This window comes from Geospiza fortis, unplaced genomic scaffold, assembly GCF_000277835.1.
Source record: "Geospiza fortis unplaced genomic scaffold, GeoFor_1.0 scaffold97, whole genome shotgun sequence".
Lineage (NCBI taxonomy): Eukaryota > Metazoa > Chordata > Aves > Passeriformes > Thraupidae > Geospiza > Geospiza fortis.
Genome location: NW_005054343.1, coordinates 4,217,114 through 4,227,044, shown reverse-complemented (window position 1 = coordinate 4,227,044; position 9,931 = coordinate 4,217,114). Strand labels below are relative to the sequence as shown.

The 9,931-nt window shown below is 56.6% G+C and overlaps 2 protein-coding genes across 2 annotated transcripts in view; one reads left to right on the top strand and one right to left on the bottom strand.

Moving 5' to 3' along the window:
* The window catches only part of ENKD1 (enkurin domain containing 1), a 12,940-nt gene extending 5,507 nt beyond the window's left edge, over positions 1–7,433 (top strand). Inside the window, exons 4-8 of the mRNA XM_031058473.1 lie at positions 1–145; positions 2,302–2,463; positions 3,514–3,683; positions 4,521–4,657; positions 5,120–7,433. The exon at positions 1–145 is cut by the window's left edge and continues 15 nt beyond it. Coding sequence (XP_030914333.1) covers positions 1–145; positions 2,302–2,463; positions 3,514–3,683; positions 4,521–4,657; positions 5,120–5,280 — 775 coding nt within the window. The 3' untranslated portion in view covers positions 5,281–7,433. The remainder of the gene's footprint in view (positions 146–2,301; positions 2,464–3,513; positions 3,684–4,520; positions 4,658–5,119) is intronic.
* Positions 7,362–9,931, bottom strand: part of LOC102033051 (partitioning defective 6 homolog alpha) — an 8,659-nt gene continuing 6,089 nt past the window's right edge. The window contains exon 4 of the mRNA XM_031058403.1: positions 7,362–8,435. Within this exon, the coding sequence (XP_030914263.1) occupies positions 7,648–8,435 (788 nt within the window). The 3' untranslated portion in view covers positions 7,362–7,647. The remainder of the gene's footprint in view (positions 8,436–9,931) is intronic.

The following is a 9,931-nucleotide window of genomic DNA, read 5'->3' as shown; positions in this document are numbered from 1 at the left end:
AAATGTGAGGCGGATAAAGGAGATTCAGAGGAAGTGCAAGGAGAAGGAGCGAGCCCAGGAGCACAGCCAGCCCAAGCCTGTGAAAGCTCTCTGGAAATCCCAGAAATATGAAAATGTGGAGTCAAAGGTGAAGGCCAAACTGCAGGTTGGTATCTGTGGAGGAGGTCTTGAAGTCTCCAGGCTCGGGGAACAGTGGGATGGATGATGGAGACAGAGGAGTCCTGGAGCCTGCAGGATCTGGGGGCATCTCAGTGCTGAGGCACAGTGGGCAGATGTGGCAGTGGGGCAGATGTGGCAGTGGGGCTGTGAGTGAGAGTGTGTGGTTTGGGTCCAGACAGTGACTGCTGCCATAATCCCTGTCCTGCTTCCCCCTCATAGCTGTATTTCCTGCCAGGGGATGCTCCCATCTGACTTTTCAGCTTCCCCATGTTTGGGGCAGCACTTCTCTGGGGTTTGTGCCAAAAGGCTGTGGTGTTTTACCCAGAGGTAAGATCAGCAGGTTGCCTTGAGCCTCAGTCCATCTATTCCCACCCTCTGGATACACAGTGGGCAGTGTCTTCCATGTGTGAACATCTTCCCCAAGTGATTGTCCTGGTGGATAACTGTGGGATTCACATTCTGTGAACAGAGAGAGACAATTCTCTCTCTCAGGTTCAGAGAATGAATCCCACAAATGACCCCTGCTCTGGGGGGCACACAGCCATCTCCAGGCAGGCAGGGTTGAGGCCTCAGAGATCAGCACAGATCTGAGGGCGCTGAGTTGGAGCCTTTAACTTCCTCCTCATCTCTGCATTGCTTCCCTTTAATCTGTTGCCAGCTTTCAATGTTAAAATGACATATATTGATAACAACTGTCAAAATTGGCAGGATGATTCCCAAACCAGTGGCTCCAACTGCTGTGTCCCTTTTTCCAGGTGTGTCACCAACCTCTTTGGTATCTGTGACCCTTCCACACATGGGAGCAAACCCACGAGTGCTTCAAGAACACAAGCCTACGCTCTTGTTTGACAAATCCTCTGGGTTAGAGGCAGATTGAGCTCATTTCTGCCTTTGTTATGGGGAAGGGGGGTGGTCTCTGCGCAGGCAGGTTCTGCGTGGTGCGTTCCCTGTGCTCTGTGTGCTCCTCCAGAGAGGCCCTGGCACTGACTCATGATGCTTTAACTGTTGCTGGGGCTCTCCTGGAGCTGAGGTGTTCCCTGTGAAGGATCTCCATCTTCTGTGGAGCTGCTGCTGCTGCTGCTGCTCAGAGTTTCAGTTGATTGAGCTGGATCTGGATGACTCATGCAGAGTTTTTCCTCTGAGGCTGTTGGCTGTAGCAGTTGTCTTGGGAAGGGTTCTGGCAGTGCCAGTGCCCCTGTGCAGGGAGATGGGGTAAGCTGTGCCCTGTGCTCCTGAGGTCACAGATTCAACTTTGAGCCAGCTGTGCCAGGTGAAGGCAATTCTCATTAACTTATCAGTGAGACCCAGGTTTGTTGAAACAAGACTGATCATGTTTGGGGCATGAACAGTCTGGGCAGTGCTGAGGGCATCCCTTACCCTGCTCCTCACACTGATCCCAGCAATGTGGCTGCCCAGTCCCACCCTGTCTGCAGCTCTGCCCAGAGGAATGGGCCAGGCAAGAGGAAATCTTGCCCAGGGAGCTGCAGTTCAGCTGAGACCTTGGGTATTTCTGAAGATCTGGGGGTGGCCCTGTGCAGTTCCCACCACTCCCAAGGGCAGAGCAGTGCCCCAGCTGCATTTTTCATAGGGTCACCGACTTGCCACAGTGTCAACTCTCAGTTCTCAGGGTTTGTTTGCAACAAGACTGTCTGGGATATTCCCAGACCACCTGCTAGATATCAAGTACTCTCAGCCTGTGCCACAGCCTTTGAAGATGCCCCTCAGATGCAATTCCACCAGACTCCTTCACTCTCTGCTCCCTTTTCTTTCTGCAGTGATACAAGCACACACTTGAGGCGCTGAGCAGAGCAGCCCTGGAGAACAGCACCTCAGCAGGCAGCCTTGTGCCTCCCTGCTTGATCCAAATTTGCTTCTGCAGCGTTCCCCCCCTGTTTCTTAGCCATTCACTCCCTGGCCAGGTCTGATCTGTTGCTGTTTGTTGGCCTTTGCTGGCTGATTACAGATTCTCTTCCCCCAAGAACTTCTGCCAGGCCATGGCAGAAGGTGTGTGTGCTGTCGTGTGCCTGCTGCAAACCTGTGCTGAGCTGGGTGCAAACCTGGGTGACCCCCCAAACTTGGTTGAGAGGGTTTTTCTTTGCCACAGCCTCTCTCCACTGGTGGATCTTTTCTTGCCTTTCCCAGGAGACCTCTCCACCTCCCAATCCCGAGGCTGTGAATTTCCTGAGGGCGTATTCCCGCTGTGGCTCTGGGATCAAGCCATGCAGACCACTGTCCCCAGGGCCTGGCAGGGCAAAGGCAGGAGCAGACACAGAGGCTCCAGAGGCACAGGGTGCTGAAACCAAGGTGAGTTACACACTGACTGCATCCATCCCAGGCATTTCTGGCATGGAAAATCCATTCTTCTAAAGTGTTGGGGCAGATGTGCTGCATGAGTAGGGAGATGTGTAAATGCTGTTCCTGGCTGAAGGGAAGGAGCAGGGTCCTGGTCACTGGGGTGGTGAGATGGATATTCAGGGACTGTTAATTCTGGCTTCATCCTCACTCATAGTTAAGGTGATTATGAAGTTCCCTGTGAAAATTCCACCTCATCATGCCAGCAATCTCAAATCTGCTCTCCCAATGGCTTTGCAGGAGGTCTTGGGGTTTTGGAGGCTGTTCCCACTGTAATCAAAGGAACTGTGGCTTCTGGATGTTAGATAAAAATTCGGGAAATGAGTGTGTGTTTTAGTAAGGAGAGTTAAATCAGCATTAGTAGTTAAACCTTTCAAGTAGTCTGTTTGGGAGGTCCTAAACAGCTCCATGACTCATGTCCTTTTCCCTTAGCAATTGTGAGATTGTCAGTTTGTTGGTTCCTAAATGCCATGAATGACTTAATTAAACAGGACATGATCTACAAAGGAGGAAGACCAGGGAAATCTTAAATGCAAACACAGCCACCTTCTCCACTGTTTTGTCCATCAGAGGAGCTGTGGTGGAGGTGCTGTCTCTGGGGAAGTGCCCCAAGGATCAGCAAAGTTCCTGCTCTGCCAGGGGTTCTGTTGCATTCCTTGGCCTGGTGAGCTCCCAACCTGTTTTTCCTCTGCCCCTCAAAATGCTTCATGGTGACTACATCAAGCCTGAGGTTTTCTGTCTTTCTGGCTTTTAAGGCATTTGGTCATCTTGGGGACGTTATAGAGGCCAGGATTAGGCTTGGCTTTAGGTGCCTACCTTCCCAAACCATGGCCACAGCTCCTGCCTGAGACAGGCTGTGCCAAGGGTCCGCCTGTCCTGCTGTCACACAATCCACACACACCTTGTGTGCTGCATTTCTGCTTTTCCCTCGTGTGGCCAGTGCCAGCTGGCTGTGTGCCTGTGCCCAGCCTGCCCCTGATGCCTGGCTCTCTGTTTTTGCAGATGCAGGTGGAGGGCAGGAGCGTTGACTTCATCAGGCACAACGCGTGCAGCGCCAAGCGGGCGCCGCTGCGCCGCTCGCAGTCCCTGCAGGCGCTGGCCCAGCTGCTGCAGCACCGGCAGCAGGAGCAGGAGCACTACAATGCCAGGCAAAAGGGACACGTCCCCCAGTAGTAAGTGTGCCCCTTTCTGCTCCATGGGAGTGCAACAGCCTTAGTGCATCTCCTGGGTGTGCCTGGAGAGATGGGCTGGGCTCAGAGGTGCTCCTGCAATGTGCAGCAGTGCCTTTTTCTGTGGCTGGGGAGTAAACGCTGTCCCTGCTGCTTTCTTGGCTTAACCAGCCCAGTGTGACAAGGCTCAGAGGGAGTTTTATCTCCTCCTCCCTTGCTTGCTGTTGTACAATGATGCTGATATGGGGAAGCTCTGTATGCTTTGGGAAATGTGCTCCTGCCCCTTTGTAGGCTTTGTTCCATGTGATGTAGCTTTGGCATGAAGAGGCCTGGGTTTGGAGAGGCAGAGAGCTCGCTCTGCCTCACAGGTGTTCATCCTGCCTTGGGCCTGGGTTCTGAGGAACATCCACCTAGTGCTGTGCATTTTGGGGCTGTGCATGGGAAACAGACCCTGTCCTAGGACTGACTGTGGTGCCAGTCCTTTGGCTGTGCTGTCCTCTGCCAGCATCCCTGGCCGTGAGCTGCTGTCTGACTTCATTCTGCCATTGACCCACAGATGGTTTGGCGAGGACTCAGCGAGCCAGAAACGAGGAGCAGCAGCCCTTGTCTCCAAGGAGCACGTGTTGGCCTGAGTGCATCTCTGCCAGCAGCCCTTTGTGCCTGTGGAGCACATTTGCTGGCCCACATATGTGCTTTAAACACGGTGTATCCCCCACCATGACGGTGTGTGGCTCCCTGGGGTCCTCAGCCAGTGACATGGAACCTGGTGGGGTTTGAAGGGCACATTCCTGGCCTCTGCCTGTGCCAGAGGTGCTGACACGTGCTCTCCTTTGCCCCCAGCCTGCTGGAGAGGAAGGAGCTGTGGCGCAAGCAGGCGGAGGAGCGGCTGCGGAACCTGCCCGACCCCGACACCCCCCCTGGGCACACCCTGATGCCCGAGGGCCAGCGCCTCGAGACCCTCAGCAGCCTGAAACAGAGTAAGAGGGAAAAACCCAGTGAATCCAGCTCAGAAAAACAAACAATCCCAGGCAGGATAATGGAGAAGAGACACAGGGACACATTCCTGCCACTTGGAGAGTTGCCTGGGTTAAGGCATATATAGTCAGGATATGAGCTGGGTGCTTGGAAAGAGGAATCAGTGTCCTGCAGGTTACAGGACTGGCTGTCTGAAGCACACTTGTCCACTGGACTTGATGTCAGGGTTGCTATTGCTCCTAAAATCTTTGAAAGATTTTGGCTGGAAGGGACCTTCAGAGGTCTCTAGTCCAATCCTTGCTTCTCAAGGCTAGAGCTGGTCCCTCAGGTCTTCATCCAGCTGAGGTTTAAATAGAAGGATTCTAGGTCCTTGTTCCAGTGCTGCCATTGTGTTCATAGCTCTAGAAAAAGGGTGGATTTCTTTGCTTTTCAACTTACACAACTTTTTTTTCCTCTTTTTACAGGCCAGGAGCAGCTGGTAAAGGACCTGGTTCTGCTGCCCATGCGTGGAGACAGCCTCAGGATGCAGAAGAGGCGGGTAGAGCTCGAGAGGAAGCTCTCCCAGATAGATGAGGCAGTCAAAATTTTCTCAAGGCCCAAAGTCTTCATCAAGTTGGACTCCTGAGCTGGTGGGGCCAGGTGTGCTGTGCTGCTCTGCCTGAACATCCTTTGTTGCTGGGCAGGAATGGACATCACTTTTTGGGAGGGAAGGAGAGGAAGCCAAGTTCAGACCCTGGGCCCATGCAGGTGCCAAGAACAGTGTCCAGTGCACAGCTGGCATCTCTTGCTCACCTTTCAGTGCTGTGTCTTGTCCACAGAAAAGGGAGGGAGATGTCCTAATAAAGGCCCTGCTCAGTGGTCTGGGGAGCAGTTGTCTCTGCTGCTTGACTTCTCACAGATCAGCTCTCTGCTCTGGATCTGTGGCATCACCTCTTACTTTCCCCGTTTTTCCTACTTTAGAGACTGGTAGGAGGTCTCTTGTGCTGCTGTCTGTGGTATTCCTTGTATTCTCTTTCTCCTGAGCTGGACCGTGGTCATGGCTCATCCTGAGCACCTGAGAGCTCAGGGGACAGCTTGGGGACAAGAAGGAGGCACAGAGCTTCAATGTTCTCTGCCCAGGGAAGGGCTGAGCTGTCAGGAGGGTCTGGTCAGATGTCTGGAGAAGCCTTTGTTGTCTGTGGGGCAGGAGATACTCCAATAAATCATCATTTCCATCTTGCAGTGTGTGTGCAGCTCCCAGTGGGCCCAGCAGGGCCTGAGGAATGGTGTGGGCAGCAGAAACCATCAGTGCAGGCAGGGGATCATGGACTGGAGAATGTGCAAAATCCTGCTGGATCTCCATCCACAGGCTGGCAGGACAGGGCTGGAAGGTGCCATCACACAGGTGAGCTCTCTGCTGCCTTGCCTGGAGATGCCATGCAGGAGCCTGTGCAGACCTTTGCAGGGATCTTGCTGCGTGAAGCAAAGAAGCTGTGAGGGATGGCTGGAGGGCTTGGTGTGTCTCCTGCTCAGCAGAGGCACAGTGCCACAGCTTGGAGCCATATCTAACTGAATTTGGAGAATCTCCAGGGAGGGGCTTGTCCCCTTCACCTTGCTGGGGCTCTGTCTGCAGACAGTGCTGGCCTCAGGGGGAACACTTTTTCCCCTGAAATCCCATCAAGTTTTCCTTTCTTGCTGCTTGTGCTGTTGCTCCATCTCCATTTGCTACACAGGGTGGATTTGCTACTGTGTGTGGATTTTCCAAGCAGCTGCCTTTTTGCAGGGGTTGCTCCATCCTGGGCAGGATTGTGGAGTATCCTAGCCCTGCCTGTGCCACCTGGCACACTGCAGTGCCCTGGGATGTCAGGGCTGACGCTGCTGCCAAGGGGTGGGGAATATTTTGGCACTGGAGGGCTGGAGGAGGAGAGATGCCAACTGGAAAATCACCCCATGTGCCCCTGGGGCCACCTCAGGGCAAACCCCAGCCAGGCTGAGCCTGCTGGATGAGAGTGACTGGGGGCCATGGGCACAGCCCCTGGGCACCTCCCTGCCCAAAACCAGCCTGGGCTAACCAGCCCTGCTGCCAGATCTGCTCTCTGGTCTGTCTGGGCCCTGGCTGTGTGCCATGAGTGTCCTCAGCCCTTGCTGCACTCCCAGCCTGCCCTGCCCTGAGGCTCTGGACAGAGTTGGTGCTGGCTTTTCAGACCCTGAGAGCTGCAGGGCTTCCTCATTGCCAGTCCCACCACAAGCCCTTGGCAGCAGTGAGTGCCACCATCAGCTTGGCACTTCTGGGAGAGGGACTGAGAGTGCTGGGAGCCCCAGCAGAGCAGTAGGGACAGGTGTGGACCCCCCTGCCCTGAGCTTGGGGCTGAAGAAGGAGGATGGGGCTGGACTATGCCCAGCAGCGTTTGCAGGGCTGAGTGACAGCCAAGGTGCTGCTGCCAGACCAGGTGTCCCCTGCGTTAGTGAGGGCCCTGCAGCAGGGACAAGTTGGGAATGGGGGGAGAGAACAAGGCTGACTGCATCAGGCCATCAGGCCAGGTGGCTGCCCAAAACAGCCTGGACACCTGTTCTGGAACAGGCACAATGAGTCTCAGTGGGGTCACCCAGCACAGCAGCAAAGATCAAGGCCACCACCCCCAGGCACTGCCTTCTGTGCACAGGGCTGGGGAACCCACCCGCTGTCCCCCTCCTCCCTGCAGTGACACCAACCAGGGACAAGCATGGTGCTTTCTAGAAAAAGTTTTACTGTCCATTGCAATATATTAATGATGCATATTTCAATAAAACAATTAAAAACCCCCGCTTGCTTGGAAGAGGAGGCAAGGGCGCTCAGAGGGGCAGTGCCCAGCTTGAGTGGGTCCCACAGTGGGGCTCCCAGGGTCACAGGGGGTGGGAGGAGGCAGTGGGCAGCCCCTCTCCACCCCTGCCCGCTGGCCACATCATCACCCTGCTGTCCACATCCAGATCAGCAGAAACCCATCCAGCCACCGCGTGGCACGGGCCCCTGTGGCTATAGGGTGAGGAGGGTGCCATCCTCCCGTGCGCTGCCCCTGCCAGGGCTGCCATCGTGGCTGCCCAGGGACTGCAGGGAGCCCCGCGAGCTGTGCGGGGACAGGCTCCGCCGCAGGGCTCCGTCGGCAGGGCCCCCGTTGGGGCAGCCCCCGGGCATGTAGTGCGAGGCGCTGTCGCTCTCGATGACCAGATCTCCCTCCTCGTCGCTCTCGGCCGTGCTGTAGTTGCTCAGGTACTGCGAGGCCGGGCTGGGGGTCTGCTGGCTGGGAGTGCTGTCCGTGGACACGCCGGAGCTGCCCGAGGCCTTGCTGCTGCGGATGACGTTGTTGCGCTGGTTGGCCGGCTTGACGGTGATGATCAGGTTGTGGCTGTTGGCCACCATCATGTCCGTCACTTGGTCCAGCGACTTGCCGGCCACGTCGATGCCGTTCACCTCCAGGATCTCGTCGCTGACCGCCAGCAGCCCCGTGCTCTCGGCCAAGCCGCCCTTCACCAGGCGGGAGATGAAGATGCCGGGCACCTTCTCAACGCCCTGCGGGGCCACGCGCACGCTGACGCCGTCGCGGATGTAGAAGCCCAGCGGTTTGTCGGAGCCGTGCTTGTGCAGCCGCACGCGCCGGTGCGTCTCGGGCAGGATGTCCACGTCGATGATGGAGGAGATCTGGCGGAAGTCCTGGGGCATCCCGATCAGGAGGTGAGGCTTGGCCCGGTAGTGCGCTGGCCGCAGCAGCCCTTTCTTCTTCCGCTGCAGGGAGTTGGAGGCGAAGACGCTGGCGTCAGACTCTGCTGTAGGGAGCGAGGGAGGGAGGACACGGGTCAGGCACTGTGTGGCTGCTGGGGATGTGAGCGTGTGCCCCTGGTGCTGGGGCAGTGCTCAGCAGAAGGGCCCTGCTCACAGCTCTCACCAGCTTTTCCTCCCCAGATCACCAGCCTGGCTCTCCCTGCAGCCTGTCTCCGCTGGGGCCCATCTCCTGGGATTACCCAGCGTACACAGGCACACAGGCCAGGATTAGTGGGATCGAGGCAGTGATTCAGCCTTAATCACACTTTAAGCCAAACTCTGCAGTTTAACACTAGAGCTGCCAGCCCTGATGGCCTGGGAGCTGCAGCCATGCCCCAGTTTGGGTTTGGGGAGCGAGGATCCCCCCACATAAGTGTGCTGTGGTGGCAACCAACTCTCTTAGGGCGAGTCCAAGCCCAGGAGACAGCACCAGAGTCCTCTGCCCCACCAGAGCAGGGCTGTCGCTGGCATGGGTTGGTGATGGCCACCACTGTGTCCTGCAGAACTCTGCCATTCCCAAGGACAGAGACTCCCCACATCCTGGAAATTCATCCCAGGGCTGCAACATCCTCAGAGCCCCTGAATATCCCAGACTGTGATTTGTGCCCATGTCTCTAACTGCACCATCAGGCACCTTCATACAGGGTTTGACTCCCTCCTTCTGGACCGTGGCCTGGGGCTGCTCTGTGGAGCCCAACTCCAACCCATCACACTTGGCCTCATCCACCAGGTGCTGGGGAGTAAGCCCTGGTTCCTCTCTGGTTTCTCCCCATCTCTTTCCATGGGGGAGCCCAGATCTGGATGCTCCATGGTCAGCACATTCCACACAGGTGTCCCCCACCAGCACCTGGACCCTGCTCCAGCTGCCAGGGATGTCCCCAAGCCCAGGGGACATGGGATTTCTCCCTAGCCAAGCCAGCCTGCCAGGGCTCCTGGTTTATAAATATCTCCCTGCACACACAGCCTTGGCATATTTTTAGCTCAGGGAAGGGTGGCGGAGGCTTTCCCACAGCTATTTCAGCACACAGCTCCTCTCCAAGGGGCGCAGAGTGGCGGGGCCAGGCAGGTCCTGCACGCCAAGGATGAGCCCCATGGTGGCCCTGGCAATGTCCCACACTTTCCCCTGCCCTTCCCACGAGCCTTGGCCCAGCCAAGGAGGGTCAGCACCATTGTCCCAGCCAGGCTGCCCTGCAGGGATGGCTTCACCCAACGGGGTGATGGCACAGAGGGAGCCCAGCTGCAGCCTTTGCTTTTTGCTCTGCTGTGGCAGGACTGGCTGCTGCAGAGCCCACTGCCAGGAGCACACCTGTGTGTGTGCACAGCTCCCTGCACCCGGCGGGGTGAGAGGCTCTGCAGCCACATTCCTCAGCGACCCAGACCGGTTCAACGACAGCCCAGCCTCGGGATGACCTGGATCCATTTTAAATTAGCTGTGATTCACCCAGGACTTGCTCCTGGCCTCTCTGCTCACCTCCCTGTGGTGCTGGCAGCCCCGCCGCCC